We start from the raw sequence: 16904 nt of genomic DNA, 5'->3' as shown, positions 1-16904 counted from the left end.
CTTGTCTTGACCACTCTTGGGGAACTGCCCCAGGTGTTTAGATAGGTTGTCAGCTTGTCCAGCTTGTAGCTTCAGCTCCGTCTGCGCCGGTCAGTCCGTTGGCAGCCAATCAAGCGAACGGTCAGCGAGGAGAATGTCTGCCAGCAAAGGAGTTTGGCTGTTCGCAGCACTGCTGCTGATAGCTGCAATCGGTAAGTGCCAATGAAAACCATAAAAGCAAATTGGAAAACGGAACTTCCTTACCACCTGCACGGTTCTTTAGGTGGCCGGGGGGAAACGGTGCCGTGCAAAGTGAAGGATGTGGAGCAGGGAAAGGTGTGCGTGTGCACTGCGGACTACTGCGACTACTTGGAGAATCCCACGCTGACGGACGTCACAGAATTCGCACTGGTTTCCAGCTCCAAGCAGGGTCTGCGATTCGCCACATCCAGCGGACACTTCGAGGCTGGGGCCAAGTATACTGTGCAGGACTATGTGGAGCCTGTCCCAGAGGCCAAAAACGAGACCATTTTCTCGCGCCTGCTGGATCAGGCCTTGGCCAGTGCCTTCATCTTGGAGTCCCGCGAGAGCAACATCACCCGCTACGTGACACTAAAAGTGAATCGCAGTAAGACACACCAGACAATGGAGGGTTTTGGTGGCAGCTACACCGGTGCCGTATCCTACCTAGTGGACAATTTCAAGCAGTCTGAACTCGCCGATCATCTGTACAAGTCCTTCTACGCGGAGGAAGGACTGGGCTTTAATCTGATGCGAATATCGATCGGCGGCTGCGACTTTGACCTCAGTGCCTGGGCCTATGCCGAGGAAGAGGGCAACACAGAGCTCGACGGCATGGACGAGCTAGACGAACGCGATGTGCTGCGTGTGGGCCACATCAAACGGCTAGTCGAGGTCTCGGCCGTAAAGAATCTACGAATTAAGGGTGCGGCCTGGAGTGCCCCGCCATGGATGAAGACCAACAACAGGTGGACAGGATTCGGACGACTCAAGAAGCAGTATTATCAGACCTGGGCCGACTACCACCTCAAGTGGCTGAAACTGATGCAGGATAATGGACTGCCCATCTGGGCCATTTCCACAGGCAACGAGCCACTGAACGGCATCTTCTTTATGTACTTTGTGCAGTTCATGAGCATGGGCTGGACCCCGCAGACGCAGGCCGTCTGGTTGAACGACTATCTTGGGCCAACGATCCGAAACTCTGAATTCAAGGACATCGTCCTGTTCGGCAACGATGATCAGCGCTACTCCTTCCCACACTGGTTCAAAATGGTAAGAAACGCAAGAGATTCCCCGGACAGCTTCGAGGTTCATGGCATAAATTCCAGATGAATTACACGCGCCCCAATTCGGTCGATTACCTGGACGGATTATCGCTGCACTGGTATTGGGATGAGATTTTCGGCAACAGTCTTATCGATGAGACCACCGCTTACGCGCCCGACAAACTGCTAATCGTCTCCGAGTCGTGCATCGGCGATAAGCCCTGGCAGAGAGCAGCCCCCGTCCTGGGCAGCTGGGAGCGGGCTGAGAAATACAGTCGCGCCTTCTTGCAGAACATTCAGCATGGCTTCCACGGTTGGATCGATTGGAATATCATTTTGGACGAGGAGGGCGGCCCCAACTATGTGGACAATACTGTCGACGCCCCAGTCATTGCCAATACCACAAGTACGTTCAGTTAATCCCTGAATTTAGCAACTACTTACCGATTCCTTGCAGCCAATGAGGAGTTCTACAAGCAGCCCATGTTCTATGCCATGGGCCACTTCTCCAAGCTGGTGCCAGAGGGTTCCATACGGGTCGATGCACTGCCCAGCAATGTCAATCTGGATAGCGTTGCCTTTTTGCGGCCGGACAAGAAGATTGCCGCCGTGCTCTTCAACAGCGGACGCGCCGATTTGGACATTACTGTGGTGGACAGTGAGCGCGGCCAGTTTACGGTCAATGTGCCCGCCAAGTCCATTCACACCTTGCTGTACAGCTGAACACATTTTTGAAATAAACAAGTTACATAATTGGATGCCATGCGGTTTTCTTTGGCTTACAAGTGCGAAAGGGATGGCTATTGGCGAAGGGCTTGACAAAGGTATATTGGAAAGAGGGTACGGTTCAAGGGGTACGGGTACACTAATTTGTGTGCCAAACTCTCTTTTGCTTTCTTTGTATCACGCCCCTTCTACGCATTAAACACAGATGTGGGCGCGGTTCAGAGTCATTTCGCGCTCATTGCCTTTACCTTTCTATTAATAGACCTTGAGTTAGACGTGCGAAAGGGATAGCTAGAGTGGTCGACTACCGTTCGATAGCCAGATCACCTGTTTCTTTCGTTTTCCTCCTCCTCCCATACAAACCTCGCGCGCCCGCTCTCTGGCGTTTGCATAACTTTTACTTTTGATTGCGTGCGCCGATTTCCAAGTGGGGATGGATCGCATCGTGCCGACAACTTGCCGGCTACTTTATCAGATCAACAGCTGTGCCCGGGTCAAGTGGCAGCACAGAGACACAAACAACTTGAGCGAAATTCGGTTTGCCGCGACGCTTGATTAGGGAAACGCTGGACTGTCTCTCCGCTTGGACTCAGTCGAGTAAACGCTTCCGAACGAGACTCATCGCTTCACTGCCTCTGCTGCAGTTTGACTTCCACTGCAAACGAAAAACATGAAAATAATTTGGCTATGCTTTCTTTTTGCAGTGGCCGCAATCTGTGCCCAGCAGGCAGGTGAGTGAAGCACAAAAGTGATAAGTGCCTACCTGTTCACCTCAATTGTGCCATTTGCAGGTGCTGCCTCGACACAGGTGCCCTGTGATCTGCGAGAGACAGTGCATGGCAGTGTTTGTGTGTGCAACAGCACCTACTGCGATTACTTGGAGCAGCCGGAACTTAATGAGGGCTCAAAGATTGTCGTGATTAGCTCCAGCAAGGTGAGTGGTCAGGTCTCAAGAGCTCGCTGTGTGATTGATGCATATTTTGGTTTTCTAGGATGGCCTGCGCTTCCAAGTAACCACTGGGGACCTTTCCAGCAAGAGGCCTTTGGTGGTGGAAGACAAACAGTCGACTGATGAGAACTTTCACGCCGAGGCCATTGTTGTGGATCAGCACAGAGCCTGGCTGAATTTGGCAAGCATTCCCCAACGATTGTGTAGCTATTCCAAGCGTTCAAGCGTCTGTCAAACCTCACTAACCCGCATTTTTAATCGCAGTTATCAATGCCAGCGTGAAGACTGTAAGAGTTTCGGTTGAACGGGAGCTGCGTTATCAGAATGTAAGCATCTTTGGCGGGGCCTTCACTGGAACTGTCTCACATTTACTCCAGCAACTGCCGCCCGGCCTGCAGGATCATGTCTACAAGTAGGGCCCGAATCAAGACTGCTCCACAATTGCTAAATGAAAACTGTTTCCCCTTTGAAGATCATATTTCCACAAGGATGGCATTGCCTACAACAGCATCCGCATGTCCATAGGAGGATGTGACTTTGATTTGGAGCCCTGGGCCTACAACGAGCTGCCACGCAATGATGCCAGCCTGTCGAATTTTACTGAACTCGATCCGCGAGATCTGCAGAAAATTGAACAACTGAAACGCCTCAAGAGCGTGGCCCAAATGGAGGAGCTGAAAATCATGGCCGCTGCCTGGAGTGCGCCTCCCTGGATGAAGACCAACGACCGCTGGACAGGTTTTGGCCAGCTAAAAACGGAATACTACCAGACCTGGGCCCTCTATCATCTCAAGTGAGTGGGAAAGAACTTTCGTACACTGTGAATGCCATTCATTTGGGGCTGTTGGAATCTGTTGCAGATTTCTCGAACTGATGCAGTCTAAAAATATGCCGATTTGGGCCATATCCACTGGCAATGAGCCGCTAAACGGCGTCATCGGCTTCTTCTTTGTGCACTTCATGAGCATGGGCTGGACGCCCTGGCAGCAGGTAGGAGGCAAGCCAAACGTTCAATCATGATTCTGGCTATTAAGCATCTTGAAATATTTACGACCAGGCAATATGGCTGAGCGATCATCTAGGTCCGACCATTAGGAACTCGACGCAGCGGCCTGTGCTCATCTTTGGCAACGATGACCAGCGGTACACGTTTCCCTCGTGGTTCCACAAGGTGAGGTGATGCCTGAAAATTTTTCGATTAAACACTGAAGACAGTCCCCATTTATTTTAGATGCGTTCATCCCGCAGCAATTCGTTGTCGTATTTGGATGGCCTGGCCGTCCACTGGTATTGGGACGAGCTGGTTGGCCCCCAGCTCATTGATCACGCACACAGGGAGCTGCCCAATAAGCTGCTGCTCAACACAGAGTCCTGCATTGGCGACAAACCCTGGCAGACGCACGGACCCGAGCTGGGCAGCTGGCAGCGTGGCGAGAATTATATGCGTGCCTATATTCAGGATTTTCAACACAATTTCAACGGATGGCTGGACTGGAATCTAGTGCTGGACGAGAAGGGCGGACCAAACTATGTGAGCAACTTTGTGGACGCACCGATAATTGTGAATGCGACGAGTCGCACTGAGATGTACAAGCAACCGATTTACTATGCCATCGGGCACTTCTCCAAGTTTCTGCCGGCGCAATCGGTGCGCATCGAGACGCGGATCGAGGGCGAAAACAATTCCTTTTCGCAGTTAAGTGTGGTGGGCTTCCAGCGTACGGACGGCAGTGTGGCGTTGATCGTCTACAATGGGTAAGTGGCGCGCGTGTCTGCGCATCCTGCGCATTTCTATTTTGGGCCTCATCTGCGACGGTGCCGCTTAAGTGCGTCAACTTAATTGCCTACAGCGCTGCACCGCTGCAGCGTTGAACATTTATGAATGCCATGCCCAGCCCATGCCTCTAATGGATCTGCTCTGCCTTGCACTCTCTTGCAGCCAAAATCTGCCAGTGGATGTGGCGCTCAATGATAGCCAAAGTGGTGCATTTAATCTACGCCTTCCGCCCCGCTCCTGGCACACAGTGCTCTATAAATGAGGTTCCGAGAAGTGCATCGAGTGGAGTTTCAGATAAGTTAAGTAAGGTTGCGAGTCCAGCTGCCGCTGCCCAAAGGACCAATTAGGATAGACGACATGTCTCATGTTTGCGCGACACCACAGCTCAAGTGACAACAAAACGGAAGCCAATAAATTGCCCTCAACAGGATGGGCATTGGGCATGGGGAGGGGGATGGCGATGAGGATGGAGGATGTAATGCTCGCTTGCAAGCATCTCATCTCTCTATGACAACGGAAATTTGTTTAAGCTGCTCAATTTGCCGTAACGCGTCTGTTTACAATGAAATTTCATTTGCCGTTTAATGCTCTTTCCCGCCTCTCCAACTAGAACCCGAATCTGTTTTATCTGGGGATGGGGGAACGGCAAAGTACAAACGGCCACTAGTAGGCAGCATATAGATATTTATATTTCGGATCAAGTTGAGTGACAACTGCCAGTCGAGCGGCAACAACCGAAAAATATCTGGCTGGCATGCATCTTTTTTTTTTTAGTTTTACTCTAGGAATTAGTTTTTCTTTTTTTGTGTTGTTCAATATATGTATATGTATGCTCTATAAATATGATTGTCAATTGAGCGCTAAGCAAATGCATTTCCCTCTGTGCATCGCACTTGGCGCACAAAATGGGGCGTTTTATGTAAGACTATAAATTAAAACATGAAACGTTTATACGAGCCATATGACTTGTGTGGCTTTGTGGCTTCGGATACATTTGATAATGCAGTATGAATTGATTCATCAGGGCCTGGGTGCTTACCCTTTTGTACTTGAAATCCATTCTTTGTGCATCCATCATACGCGTAGTATGTGGCATATGCTTGGGAACAGCACTTGAGATATGCTTACAACAAAATACACTTATCAGCAATGAGCGTGTCAATTACATGCCGCCTCAACTCGTCTCTCTGCCCTTCGTTGCTCGGAAAAGGAAAGTGCCAACAGCCAGCAATGTGTCGGGTGTTGTAGTGCAGTCAGTTAATGAGGCTCATTATTAATATGGCTGCGATATGTTCACGTCGGGAGCAATGACGAGTGCAGGCTGCAAAGGGAATTTACACGCGCTGCCCTGTCATCAGGAAGATCAAAGAACAGTCGTCTCTCCAGTGGCAGTCGCCATAATGTGTTATGAGTTATTGGCGGAGTGGCAAACTGATCCGTTTCCTGGCCGCCCGATCGCTGGCTTGTCAGCAGCTGACAGCACCATGTCACAGCAATTTGCTCGATCTGTAGGTGTTCCATGTCAACTTCATGGCATCCCATGGCATCCCATGGCATCGCATCGCATCGCCACCTACCCGCGATGTCAGTGTAATGCCCTGTGACAGCCACTCAAATTGAATGCTCAAACACACACACTAAACTAAACTGGATACTATTTAGCCCCAGATTTATTTCGGGCCTTAAATAGAGATCGCATTTCAGGGACAGAGAGTAAAAGAGAGATGTAGGAGGAGCGAGTCCCCCGGCGAAGAGTGCACTTAAGTGACTCAAGGGGACAGGCGCCGGATGTGCGCTATCATTGCCCTGTCCTCTGCCCCATGTTCCATGTCCCAGTCCCCTGTCCCAGTCCCAGTCCCTGTCCCAGAGCTGGAGAAAAGTGCAAGTTATAAATACGAGTAGATACAGATACAATCCATGGAGTGGGAGTATCATGGTGTATGGGTTATTTCCCAGATAAGATTAGATTATGGAGCCCAGCACCATCGAAAGCGGGCAATAGGCAAATTAGCCAACCGTATCCAACCATCATAAGCATAGCCATGGGCCAAATGTCATCAAACAGCGCACAGCCATCAGCAATATGCGACGTCCGCTCTCGCCGACACTGGCCAAGCTGGCCGAGAAGGAGGTGAACGAGACGCCCGACCGCATCCAGCAGGACATCATCATCCTGCGCGTGTGGATACGCCAGCAGCCGCATCTGCGTGCCCGCACCGACGACGACTTCCTGATTGCCTTCCTTCGTCGCTGTCGGTATAGTCTGGAGCAGACCAAGCGGCGCATTGATCGCTACTTTACCCACTACAACCTCTTCCCGGAGATCATGCACAATCGGTGTGTGACCCAGCGACTGCTGGACATCAACCGTTTGGGGTGAGCCATAAAACTGATAGAAATGACGATGGAATCATCTCTAATCTCCCCGCACTCTTTCAGAGTTTGCCTGTATCCCGATATGCCAAAGGGCGACAGTCGCACTGCCCTGTTCATCGCTCGCTTCGGCCACTTCGATCCGAATCTCTATATGCTGCGCGAGATCTATCACTTCACCTCAATGGCCATGGAGATTGTTGCCCTGGAGAACGATTATGCCTCACTGGCGGGCATCTGTGAGATAATCGACTTGGAGGGCGTCAGCTCGGACAAAATGCGACGCTTCGACAAGGTTCTCTTTCGCAAATGGTGGAACTGGCTGTACAACTGCGGTCCGCTGAAGGTGAAGGAAATGTACATCATCAACATGCCCAAGGACATACAGGGAACGATTATGTTCCTCTATAATATTCTCAGCATGCAGGTTAACTATCCGGTAAGCCATCGAATGCATTAAAGGAAGCCATCAAGCATATATGTATGTATTCACCCTCATTGTAGATACGTGTCCTGAAGTCCAGTGAGGAGCTGATCGAGCATATTGGCAAAGAGACGCTGCCGGAGGAGTATGGCGGCACCAATGGCCACATGGGCGAGTGCATGGCCTACATGCAGGACCTGTTGAACAGCTATCGCGGCTACTTTGACCAGGACTGCAACTACGGTACCATCGAGGATCTGCGACACGACGAGATCACCATATACGAGGCAGAGTTCGGGGCCAGCGGTTCCTTCCGCAAGCTGAACTGGGACTGACATTGACCCAAATCGCAGAGCCCTCTCTCTTCGGGGACACCTCCAGATATACCCCATACATTTAATGCACACAGAACTACGTATCTATATCCAAGCCCTGGTGTAGTCAGTCGATCAATTAAAGATAACACAAACTTATCGCCTATATACGTACTACCATATCTATGCACCCACCCATTCAGCTATCCGTACACCCGTAGGTACATATGTCGCTGTATCCCCGTCTGCGCTGTCGTATCTAACAGGGTTGCCGTTCGTTCCGTTGCTAATTTACAAGGTGTTCCCCGATTAGATATCGCTTAGCGGCAGCGATGCCGGCAGCAGGGTAGCAGCACCCACCGCGATGCGTCAGTGGTCTGGGCATTCAGCTAACAGCTAGACAAGCGCCAGCATGGCCACCGCACTGAGAACCCTAGACCCCGAACTGTTGGCCCTGGCCAAGACCGAGTGCAATGAGGAGCAGTCGCAGCGCGAGGCGATGGTGGCCACGCTTCAGGTGTGGATTACCAAGTCGCCGCACCTCAAGGCCCCCACCCATGAGCAGCTGATCCTGGCCTTCCTGCGCCGCTGCCGCTACAGCCAGGAGGAGGCCAAGCGTCGCTTCGACAACTACTACTCCCTTCGGAGCGTGTTCCCCGAGGTGCTCGGCTCCCGGCAGGTGGATGAGGCCCTTCTGACGCAGCTGCAGCGCGGGTCGGTGGAAGTTGAACCCAGGGCAGAGAGAATGGAATTCATTTTTGATCTATCCACAGCATTCATGTGATACCCGCTCGTCCAGTGAGCCCCCAGGGACCGCGGGTGATCATTTCCCCGTTCCGACAAATCGATCCCAAGAAGTCAAATCCACGCGAGGCCTTCAAGCTGGTCTTCATTCTGCTGGAGCTGCTGGCCCTGGAGTGCGACAATGCGACAATTTCGGGCCTCATCTGGGTGGTGGATGCCCGCGATGTGACCATGGAGCAGATGCTGCAGTACGATCCGTTTCTTCTAAAGAAGGCATTCGCCCTGGTGGATCAGTGCCTGCCCCTGCGCTTTGTAGAGATTCACATGATCAATATGCGGCGCGAGGGACAAACTATCTTCAATTTCGTGACCAAATTTCTGCCCTCGAAGCTGCCATTCAAGGTGGGTTGTGCATCCCCACTGATGCCCGAGTGGATCCTAATCGATTTCCATTCCCTTTGCAGTTTGTGGTGCACAAGAAATCGGAGGATCTGTACGAGCACATACCGCGGGAGGCCATGACCATCGAGTATGGTGGCACCAATGGCTATCAGGCCGAGGCCCTGGACTATTGGCGGCAGCGTCTGTTGGACCACAAGGATTACCTTGCCCGCGATGCCCAGCACGGGACCAATGAAAAGTTGCGCGTGGGCCTGGCCAGTGCCTGGGCCAACGGTGAGCTGAACGGCATGAGCGGCTCCTTCCGCAAACTGGAGCTGGACTGAGACCGAATGTGACGCTGTTCATTGTTTCAATTATTGTTTAATTATGTGCTAAAGCTATACAAATAATTTAAGTCAATTCCTATGTACTGCTGGTCACTGGGGTATCTCGTGTATCCTCTTATAAATTAACTTTACAATTACCTAATGGCGATGGGGATGGTCGATGGGGATGGGCATGGGCATGGGGATTAGTGCTAGTGCTTAGTGCTAAGTGCTGCATTTTCTCTTGAAGCTCGCATGTAGACTTGTGGCCTGCGTTGTGGCTCCCATTGTTGGCGGCGTCTTCGTGGACACTGGCGCGGCGGTGGTCTTCACAGGACTTGATGTTGTGCTCTTGTTGATGCTCTGGACAATGAGATTCAGGCAGTCCAAACTCGAACCATTGGCGTTCCCATCAAAGTCTATCAATGGAGAATGGATTGCTTAATTGGAATCATTCCTGAGGAGTTTGTGCGGATGTGCAATCTTACCCGTAAATTGTCCATACTTTTCCATGTGCTTGTTGTAAAAACTGAGTTTATCTTCCAGATAAGCGCCGGCATAGGAGCTCTGCAATGGAATCGGGGAAATATACGTTTTAGTTTTGGCCTCTAATGAAATTGGCAAAACAATAAATTACACAAAAATGTCGCAGAGCACGTCAGAATCTCTTTCCTTTCTCTCCATCTCCCGACGGCCTGTCATGTTGGCCAACAAATGCCATACAAAATGCAGTCTAATGATGAGATTAAGCCAAAATTTATGCCAGCATCGTGCAACGACACCGACACCGACACCAAGCAAAGTAAAGATTCCACATGGCCACAAAGTTGCAAGCCAATTAAAATGCATTGAACCACCGCCACCCCATTGTGCATTGTCTGGGGATCTTTTTCGAGAAGTGTTGAATACTCTTCTTAGCAATTAAATTAATTTGATGCGATATTTTTCGGTGCGCATACGCAGACGACATGGCATCCGGAGACACGGAGATGCGCTCGAGATTTCATTAGAAAAATTTGCATTAACGCTTTTGCTAAGCAAATTATAATTGCCACTTCTGGGTGGGTTTTCCCTCCCCCCCGTTGCCAGAGAATGCCGTCAGTGCGTCTACAAGGATCGCATGGGGATCCGAATCGGGAGCAACAGAGCAACAGTCCATAAGTGTGTCTGGCTGTGTGTGTGTGCGTGTGTACATCTTTTGTATTTTTATATTTAGAAGAACAGAAGCGAACCGAACAGAACTGAAGTGTAGAGCACAACAGAACAACTCACACTGCACTTTTATAAAGCGATTTATCATTTTCCAAGCGTTTAGTGACAGCCTGCGCTCGATATGCGACAACTCGAACAACACGAACACACACACACTGCCATACTGTCTGTCTGTCTGTCTGTTCGCCGTTCCCCGTTCCCCATTCGTTTATGTGGAATTTTGGTATATATGTATATTCCACTTTACCCAGTAGCAAACAGTTCTTCATATAGATATATCATGTGTTTATATCTGAATGAAATGCCACTTATCATTTAAGCATTTCGTTGCGTAAAGATTTTAAGCTGCTTTTTGGCGCGCCTCCTCTTAGAAGTTCCCATTCACTCTCTGCCTCGCTTGTAACGGATATGCGGCATTATGCGATTTGTAAACCGCAAGCAACATGCACTTTTCCCACAAGACACATAATATTTATGGTTGTGGAACGTTTGGCGATGTCATAATTCTCGAGAATTTCGGTTACAAGCAAAAGTCCCCCAAGGTTTCTGTTTTGCTCTGCTGTGAACACATATCATAAGTTACTGCCGCATAAACCTTGGGAATTGTCTTTCAGTTTTTTGATTATCAGACATTGATTGAGCTGTAAGACCAGATTTTGATAGCCAGACATTAGTACATACGTATGTACCCATTGTCAAAATATTATAATCAAAGGAAACCCTATCGCCACCTGAGTCACTTGCACCCACCCACCTCTATACGATCCACTTGACTCTCCATTTGGTTGAGTCATTTGCACCCAGAAGTTCCAGCTATCAATATTTACGATTATAATGCCAATTACCATTGAAATCGCTTGCTTGGCGATTTCAGTATTTCGAATTCTGCCAGGTGTTGTACTCGCTTTGAATGTCTTTGAGTACTGCAATAAATTGAGGTGCGATAAGCAAATCTATTGGAACCTACAGATATACTATGCGCTCGAGTGCCGGTGCAAACAAAGTTCAAACACAAGCGATACCATCAACCCATTGAGTTTGAGGTTTATAAATATACACAAGCTCCAGGTTCTGTTTGCCTGGTCGCTCGTTCCCGCTGCCCGTTTGCCCGAACCCGAGCGAATGAATGGATATGGATGAGATGGATGGATTGCCAGAGTCTGAGACTAAGTCTCAAAATGCATTTCAATGTGTCTGCACGTTTGGCGTATTGCCAGTTTTTAATCAAACTATGGCCGCACATTAATATCTGCCAATGGGGGGCGCACTATGTACTTCTCTCCCCCCAATACTCGTACCGTACAGAGCAGCAGCATACAAATATGCAAAGTTTTATGGTAAATTAACAAATTTGTACATTAAAAATGTGAAAAACTTAAACAAACTGCATGGAAATTACTCAACCCAGTCGCCCGAGTCCCGTCGCAATGAAAGCAAAAGGGGGCGTGTGAGTTTAACATCAAGATGGCAAAAATGTTTGCATAATTGTTGACAATTTGTTGGCCTGTCACATCTCCTTCTTATATGCCTCTCCCGCCGTGCCCCCTCCCGTGTGTCTGTGTGCCCCACTCAAGCTGAGGCCCATGTCCATGTCTTGCAACACCTTTCGAAGAGCGAGCGAACGTACAGAACGAACACCCCAAGATCTTGTCATGTTTTTCCTGTGCAATTTGTCAACTGACACATTTTCTGTTTGTTCCCGTTCCCGTTCGAAACTATTATGAAATAGATGCGATCCCCCCGAACATGGAAAACCAAACGAACGGCCGAGAAAGACTCCTCGTAGCTTTCTCCTAAAAGGTGTTTTTTTTCCAGGGCTGCCCTCGAGGCAAACGTATTTGTTGTAATTAATTTACAACACGATTTTCATTTAGGAGACGGCCCTTAGAACGGGGCATATAAAAAGAAAATTTATTTATTGCATTCAACTAAATGCAGGCAACGACCTCCCATTCAATCCCCATCCCATCCCTTTTCCCTTTCAAACATACATAAATTCCCCAGCTATTTGTCCTCTATTTTCTACTGCATTTCTTTTGATTTCATTTTGGAAAAGTTTTCTCTCCAGATGCTGCCTCTTTAGCGGGTGATCATAATTCATAAATTCAAATTCACGGTAATACGTAGAATCTTGGGAGGAGGTAGGGTGTTACGTAGAGGGTTGCTGCCGGGAGCTTATTAAGTCGCACGTCAGCGAAGGCATAAATTTTGGTCAGCAAATACAACCGGGTATCGGATGGGATGGGATGTGGATGTGGATGGGGATAAGATCTGGGATGTGGGGATAAGATCTAGGTGGGGACGATGTATATTCTATTTTCATGTTCAGCAAAGCGGCCAGACCCTGAGATTTTGATGAATGTGCGCGTCGCCAAAGAAAAATGTATGAAAACGTTTTTCAGGCATGAGAATTTTACGAGAAAATAATTGCGGAACATTTTCCCCTCCATCTCCACCGCAATACGCGCACCTCTCTCCTTTACTTTATCTCTTAATATTAATTGGCGTTCAGTGAAAAACTTACCAGATAATCGGACTGGCAGCTTTTGCCGCTTAGACTCGGCGCCAGGTTGTCGCCATCGCGTGAGGGTGAGGATTCCTGTTAGCCAAAGAAAGATCGATCATTGGAGGTGATGGAGAGGGGACTCCTGTGATGTTATAACTACCTGAAGCAGATCCTCCAGGCTCTCGATATACTCGATGGCATTGCGCAAGATCTCAACCTTGGGCAGGCGCTGGTTGGGATTGGATGATGTGCGTCGCTTCAGTATCTCGAAGGCCTCGTTAACCTAGAATGTGAAAAGAAATCATCAATTAACGGAGATCGTAGAAATCATGGAAATCCATTAGGAGCATCATAAAAACACAGCCAGCCCCATCATCAGGCGTGTTCCTCTTTAAGTGGCTGTTTAATAAAACATATTTCAAATTAAATAGAGCATACAATTTTCAACAATTAAACCATTTCGCCCCAGGGTCTTCTCTTTATGACAGCCACCAGTGTCAGAGCTGACAACGATCGAGAGTCCCTGTTCCATCCTCCCCCTTTCGGTTTATGATATTTCGATTCCATTTGCATCGGTTAATGTCTCTATGCGGAGCTATAAATACGTTTGGGGTTCATCTACAACTTTTACGATTGTCAAACTCATAAATGTTGATGTTTAACTCTTGGTCTTGGCAAATCTTCTGGTTTTATGCCTGTTGTTGGGTGGTTTCCCTATTTCTTCTTTTACGGCCTCTGGGCATGGGCCCACCCCGGTGGTTGGCAAACAAACGATGGAAGGATGGCAAGTGGCAAAGTGTTAATTTGTGTGGTGTGTGGCGGTGGTGCAACAAAGTTGCAGTTGAGTACTGCTGGGGATTGTCCGCGATTATAGTAAACTATTTTCGATCCACTAAATAAGGAAATGTGAAGCAAAATTTCAAATTGCGGAAGAAGATAAGAAGCCAAGGAGTGAACAAAAATTATCTTCACTCTTGTGCATTGTTTTGCGACATTTTTGTATGAGTTGTTCCTGAGAACTAAACAGGAGTTTTTATATAATTATCTTCATCTTTTTTTTATCTTTATTTTCTATATTTTCTATAATTTTGCAAGCAGATGTGATATCGTAGAACCAATCAACTGCATAACAACTTAGTTATAGATTAACTGAAAGGATACATATATTTTATTGAGCTATATTTTGCGGATAACAGGAATAAAATAAAATACTTCAATGAAGGGATGAGCGTCCGAACTATAACTTTACTGAAAGATTACACATCTAATCTTTTTTATAGCTTTTAAAAGTAAATTTATTTCCATTATGCAAGACATTTTTCAATAAAAAGAACGCTCTAAGTGTAAGACTTCTTCTGATAATATTCCAAAATGATACTGTCACCCATTTCTAATCATTTAAAGAATCCTTTGTAATGGTTTCCGAACATATGTATAACAGGGAACTAGAAACTACTTTCCCTGAGATAAAATAACAGAATCCAGTCGTATTTCAATTGGGGCTACTTTCTTACCTTTCTCAGTCTCCTTCGCTCTCGCATGGTGGCCGCCTTCCGTCGATCTACGGTGACGCTTTTCTTCTTGCACGCCTTGCAGGCCCACGTGAGGCAGGGACGAGAGGACTGGGCCGAGGCGCAGACCAGGGGCGCCAGGACATGCTCCTCGGAGTCCAGGCTGCTGTTCTCGTCGTCGTAGTCCGTGGTGTAGATGGGCGACGGAGTCATGGTCATCGCCAGCTGCTTGTCCACATCCGCCGGATGGGAGGCACTCTGGCCGTAGCTGCACGAGGAGGCTGATGCGGAGGCGGAGGCAGTGGTGCCGGAATTCGGATCCCCGACGGCATTGAAGCGGCTGAAGAAGTTCTGCAGCGTCTGGTGAGTATTGTGGCTGGCATTGGCATTGTTGTGTCCCAGAGGATGGCTGTGCACCTGGGATGGGTTGTAGCTGCCGTAGCCGTATCCGGGATGATGCTGTTGCGGATAGCTGTTGTTGTACTCCTGCTTAATGCTGTGCCCCGAGGGCATTTCACTGCCGACACTGTGGTACTTGGTCATCGTCACTGCCACTTCACTGCCACTTCACTTTAGCTCCGATATGATCCTTTTGAGATCACTTTCACAGTCCCGTTTCCCGTTGCCCGATTCCCGATTCACGTGTCGACTATCGAGCGGCAAGAGAGACAACGAACCGATTCTCGCGACAAACGCAACACATTTGGTTGACAATATCGGGGGAAAATAAAGCAAAGAATGGAACATAACATAGTGACTCGGGCTCGGGGGCGCCCCCAGATGTGCTCAACGATCCGCTCCGATCGTCGGTGCCGCATTTTGAGTGGCTGCTGGATGTGCTCTCGAGTGGATTCTATTTTTAGCGGCGCCCCGCCATTAGACGAGACGACATTGGCGGCACTCTAGGCCAGAAGGACGCTAAATCGTCCCCAGGCCACGCCCCTCGCCACGATCGAGTATAGTCTGAGTTTTATTTACGAGTTGCCCGCCTCATGGCAATGCCGATTTTCTGCTCAATGAAAACTGTGCTCTTTCGTTGTTTGTGAAAGGCTTTTTGCCGCATATTTATGATCGCGCGGAGGGATATCAAATAAATCGGATCCTACCTGAACAGCGATTAGTGCTGGGGCATAAATTAGTTGTGCGGCAGCAGAGCAATTCGTTAATGTGACACTTTTAATGGAGGAGACTCTCCCCCCAGTTCCCAGTCCATAGTCCCCTCCTCCACCATCCAATTGTCTCTGACTTTTTTCCATCGAATTTGAGTGGCTGGTGGGGGGTGGGGATTCGCCCTTGCTTTCACCGGGTCCCACATCAAATTGAGCAAAAAAATTAGAATACAGGGAAAGCGAGAGGAAAATAGAAAACGGTCTGTTTATTTATCGCTACTCAAACACAATATATATCTTTGGAAATCACCTTTAAATCTTCCCAAGCGATATTGTAAATCTTTTTGTCTTGGGCAGAGAGCCCCGTTGTGGTTTTCCTTTGCTGTGCATTTTCCATTTTCCATTTTCTTTCTCCCATTTTCCCATTTTATTTTATTTCGCTTTCCTTGCCTTTGTTTTCCCGCTGTACACTGATGGATGTTTTGTTTTGATTCGGTCTGATGGTATTTTGGTCACGCCGACTATTTGTTGTGCCACACGATAATCCCCATTGGTAAATCCAATCATTATCGCTTGGAGAACGTTTTTATTAGAGCTGTACGAATAAATATGTACTTTAAACAATTTCCATTTGATAATAACAATAGAGTAGGGCTTACATTTGTTGGTCGAATGTTTTTATTAGCCCAACGATTCTATCTTTCACATGAGATCCTTAAGATATAGTGATGGCAAGTTGTGTTGCTATGTATATATAGCTACATATGTACATATATGTGGAGATATAGCTGGTTTTCCCTATAAGGATTGGAACTGTTCCTTCATTTGGCAATCAAGAATGTTCATATCCTCTGCATAAGAAGCTAGTTGGCACATACAAATACTGTTGTAAGGAAGGAATAAATCTCCACGGAGCTATCTAAATATTATTATTATTATTACTATTATTATTATTATTATTATTATTATTATTATTATTATTATTATTATTATTATTATTATTATTATCAACTGGTTGGTTTGTCGCAGATCTATTTCCAAATAAAATTAAAGAAACTACAACGGATAAAACGGGACTCGGCTTGGCACTGGGAAGCCCCTTTGCAGTGCTGTATTGTGCTGAGGCTGTGGCTGTGCTGGCTATGCCTTGCGCTTGGCTTTTCGTAAGAAGGCGAATAGAAAAGCAAACAACGGCGTTGGGCCTGCAGCCGGGTCTGGGCCAAGGCTTCAGCCAGTGCTATTTTTGGCACTGTCGATCCCCTCAAAAAAAAGAACTGTGGCGTT

General features: G+C 48.0%; 5 protein-coding genes across 5 annotated transcripts; 4 read left to right on the top strand and 1 right to left on the bottom strand.

The window, feature by feature from the left end:
• The first annotated feature begins 79 nt into the window (after nucleotides 1-79).
• Nucleotides 80-2012, top strand: LOC111065682 (lysosomal acid glucosylceramidase). Its single transcript, XM_022353991.2, has 4 exons — nucleotides 80-191; nucleotides 263-1275; nucleotides 1332-1674; nucleotides 1726-2012. Exons 1-4 carry the CDS (start codon nucleotides 134-136, stop codon nucleotides 1989-1991), a joined length of 1680 nt encoding a protein of 559 aa, XP_022209683.2. The 5' UTR covers nucleotides 80-133; the 3' UTR covers nucleotides 1992-2012.
• Nucleotides 2013-2585: 573 nt separating this feature from the next.
• On the top strand, nucleotides 2586-5584 carry LOC111065502 (lysosomal acid glucosylceramidase). Its single transcript, XM_022353717.2, has 9 exons — nucleotides 2586-2725; nucleotides 2786-2928; nucleotides 2987-3146; nucleotides 3208-3355; nucleotides 3416-3736; nucleotides 3804-3933; nucleotides 4001-4114; nucleotides 4175-4698; nucleotides 4883-5584. Exons 1-9 carry the CDS (start codon nucleotides 2665-2667, stop codon nucleotides 4980-4982), a joined length of 1701 nt encoding a protein of 566 aa, XP_022209409.2. The 5' UTR covers nucleotides 2586-2664; the 3' UTR covers nucleotides 4983-5584.
• A 1209-nt stretch (nucleotides 5585-6793) lies between these two features.
• Nucleotides 6794-7987, top strand: LOC111065671 (alpha-tocopherol transfer protein-like). Its single transcript, XM_022353975.2, has 3 exons — nucleotides 6794-7096; nucleotides 7160-7532; nucleotides 7598-7987. Exons 1-3 carry the CDS (start codon nucleotides 6804-6806, stop codon nucleotides 7850-7852), a joined length of 921 nt encoding a protein of 306 aa, XP_022209667.1. The 5' UTR covers nucleotides 6794-6803; the 3' UTR covers nucleotides 7853-7987.
• A 226-nt stretch (nucleotides 7988-8213) lies between these two features.
• On the top strand, nucleotides 8214-9434 carry LOC111065493 (alpha-tocopherol transfer protein-like). Its single transcript, XM_022353707.2, has 3 exons — nucleotides 8214-8545; nucleotides 8605-8977; nucleotides 9040-9434. Exons 1-3 carry the CDS (start codon nucleotides 8244-8246, stop codon nucleotides 9298-9300), a joined length of 936 nt encoding a protein of 311 aa, XP_022209399.2. The 5' UTR covers nucleotides 8214-8243; the 3' UTR covers nucleotides 9301-9434.
• On the bottom strand, nucleotides 9320-15224 carry LOC111065492 (myogenic-determination protein). The gene is made up of 5 exons (XM_022353705.2): nucleotides 14515-15224; nucleotides 13161-13283; nucleotides 13019-13093; nucleotides 9771-9849; nucleotides 9320-9701 (listed from the first exon to the last, which is right to left on the bottom strand). Exons 1-5 carry the CDS (start codon nucleotides 15052-15054, stop codon nucleotides 9508-9510), a joined length of 1011 nt encoding a protein of 336 aa, XP_022209397.2. The 5' UTR covers nucleotides 15055-15224; the 3' UTR covers nucleotides 9320-9507.
• Between the last annotated feature and the right edge of the window lie 1680 nt (nucleotides 15225-16904).

The sequence above is a fragment of the Drosophila obscura genome, unplaced genomic scaffold (genome assembly GCF_018151105.1).
Source record: "Drosophila obscura isolate BZ-5 IFL unplaced genomic scaffold, ASM1815110v1 contig_192, whole genome shotgun sequence".
Lineage (NCBI taxonomy): Eukaryota > Metazoa > Arthropoda > Insecta > Diptera > Drosophilidae > Drosophila > Drosophila obscura.
This window is presented reverse-complemented; position numbering and strand designations above follow the sequence as displayed.

Excerpts from the sequence above, each read along its gene's own strand:
- LOC111065682 (XM_022353991.2), top strand. The coding sequence starts at position 134 with ATGTCTGCCAGCAAAGGAGTTTGGCTGTTCGCAGCACTGCTGCTGATA. Across the intron at positions 192-262 it reads GCTGCTGATAGCTGCAATCG|GTGGCCGGGGGGAAACGGTG; the intron begins GTAAGTGCCAAT and ends ACGGTTCTTTAG. Across the intron at positions 1,276-1,331 it reads TCCCACACTGGTTCAAAATG|ATGAATTACACGCGCCCCAA; the intron begins GTAAGAAACGCA and ends CATAAATTCCAG.
- LOC111065502 (XM_022353717.2), top strand. The coding sequence starts at position 2,665 with ATGAAAATAATTTGGCTATGCTTTCTTTTTGCAGTGGCCGCAATCTGT. Across the intron at positions 3,356-3,415 it reads CTGCAGGATCATGTCTACAA|ATCATATTTCCACAAGGATG; the intron begins GTAGGGCCCGAA and ends TCCCCTTTGAAG. Across the intron at positions 3,737-3,803 it reads TGGGCCCTCTATCATCTCAA|ATTTCTCGAACTGATGCAGT; the intron begins GTGAGTGGGAAA and ends AATCTGTTGCAG.
- LOC111065671 (XM_022353975.2), top strand. The coding sequence starts at position 6,804 with ATGCGACGTCCGCTCTCGCCGACACTGGCCAAGCTGGCCGAGAAGGAG. Across the intron at positions 7,097-7,159 it reads CTGGACATCAACCGTTTGGG|AGTTTGCCTGTATCCCGATA; the intron begins GTGAGCCATAAA and ends GCACTCTTTCAG. Across the intron at positions 7,533-7,597 it reads GCATGCAGGTTAACTATCCG|ATACGTGTCCTGAAGTCCAG; the intron begins GTAAGCCATCGA and ends CCCTCATTGTAG.
- LOC111065493 (XM_022353707.2), top strand. The coding sequence starts at position 8,244 with ATGGCCACCGCACTGAGAACCCTAGACCCCGAACTGTTGGCCCTGGCC. Across the intron at positions 8,546-8,604 it reads CTGACGCAGCTGCAGCGCGG|CATTCATGTGATACCCGCTC; the intron begins GTCGGTGGAAGT and ends ATCTATCCACAG. Across the intron at positions 8,978-9,039 it reads CCTCGAAGCTGCCATTCAAG|TTTGTGGTGCACAAGAAATC; the intron begins GTGGGTTGTGCA and ends TTCCCTTTGCAG.
- LOC111065492 (XM_022353705.2), bottom strand. The coding sequence starts at position 15,054 with ATGACCAAGTACCACAGTGTCGGCAGTGAAATGCCCTCGGGGCACAGC. Across the intron at positions 13,094-13,160 it reads GCCTGGAGGATCTGCTTCAG|GAATCCTCACCCTCACGCGA; the intron begins GTAGTTATAACA and ends TTTGGCTAACAG. Across the intron at positions 9,850-13,018 it reads GCTGCCAGTCCGATTATCTG|AGCTCCTATGCCGGCGCTTA; the intron begins GTAAGTTTTTCA and ends ATTCCATTGCAG.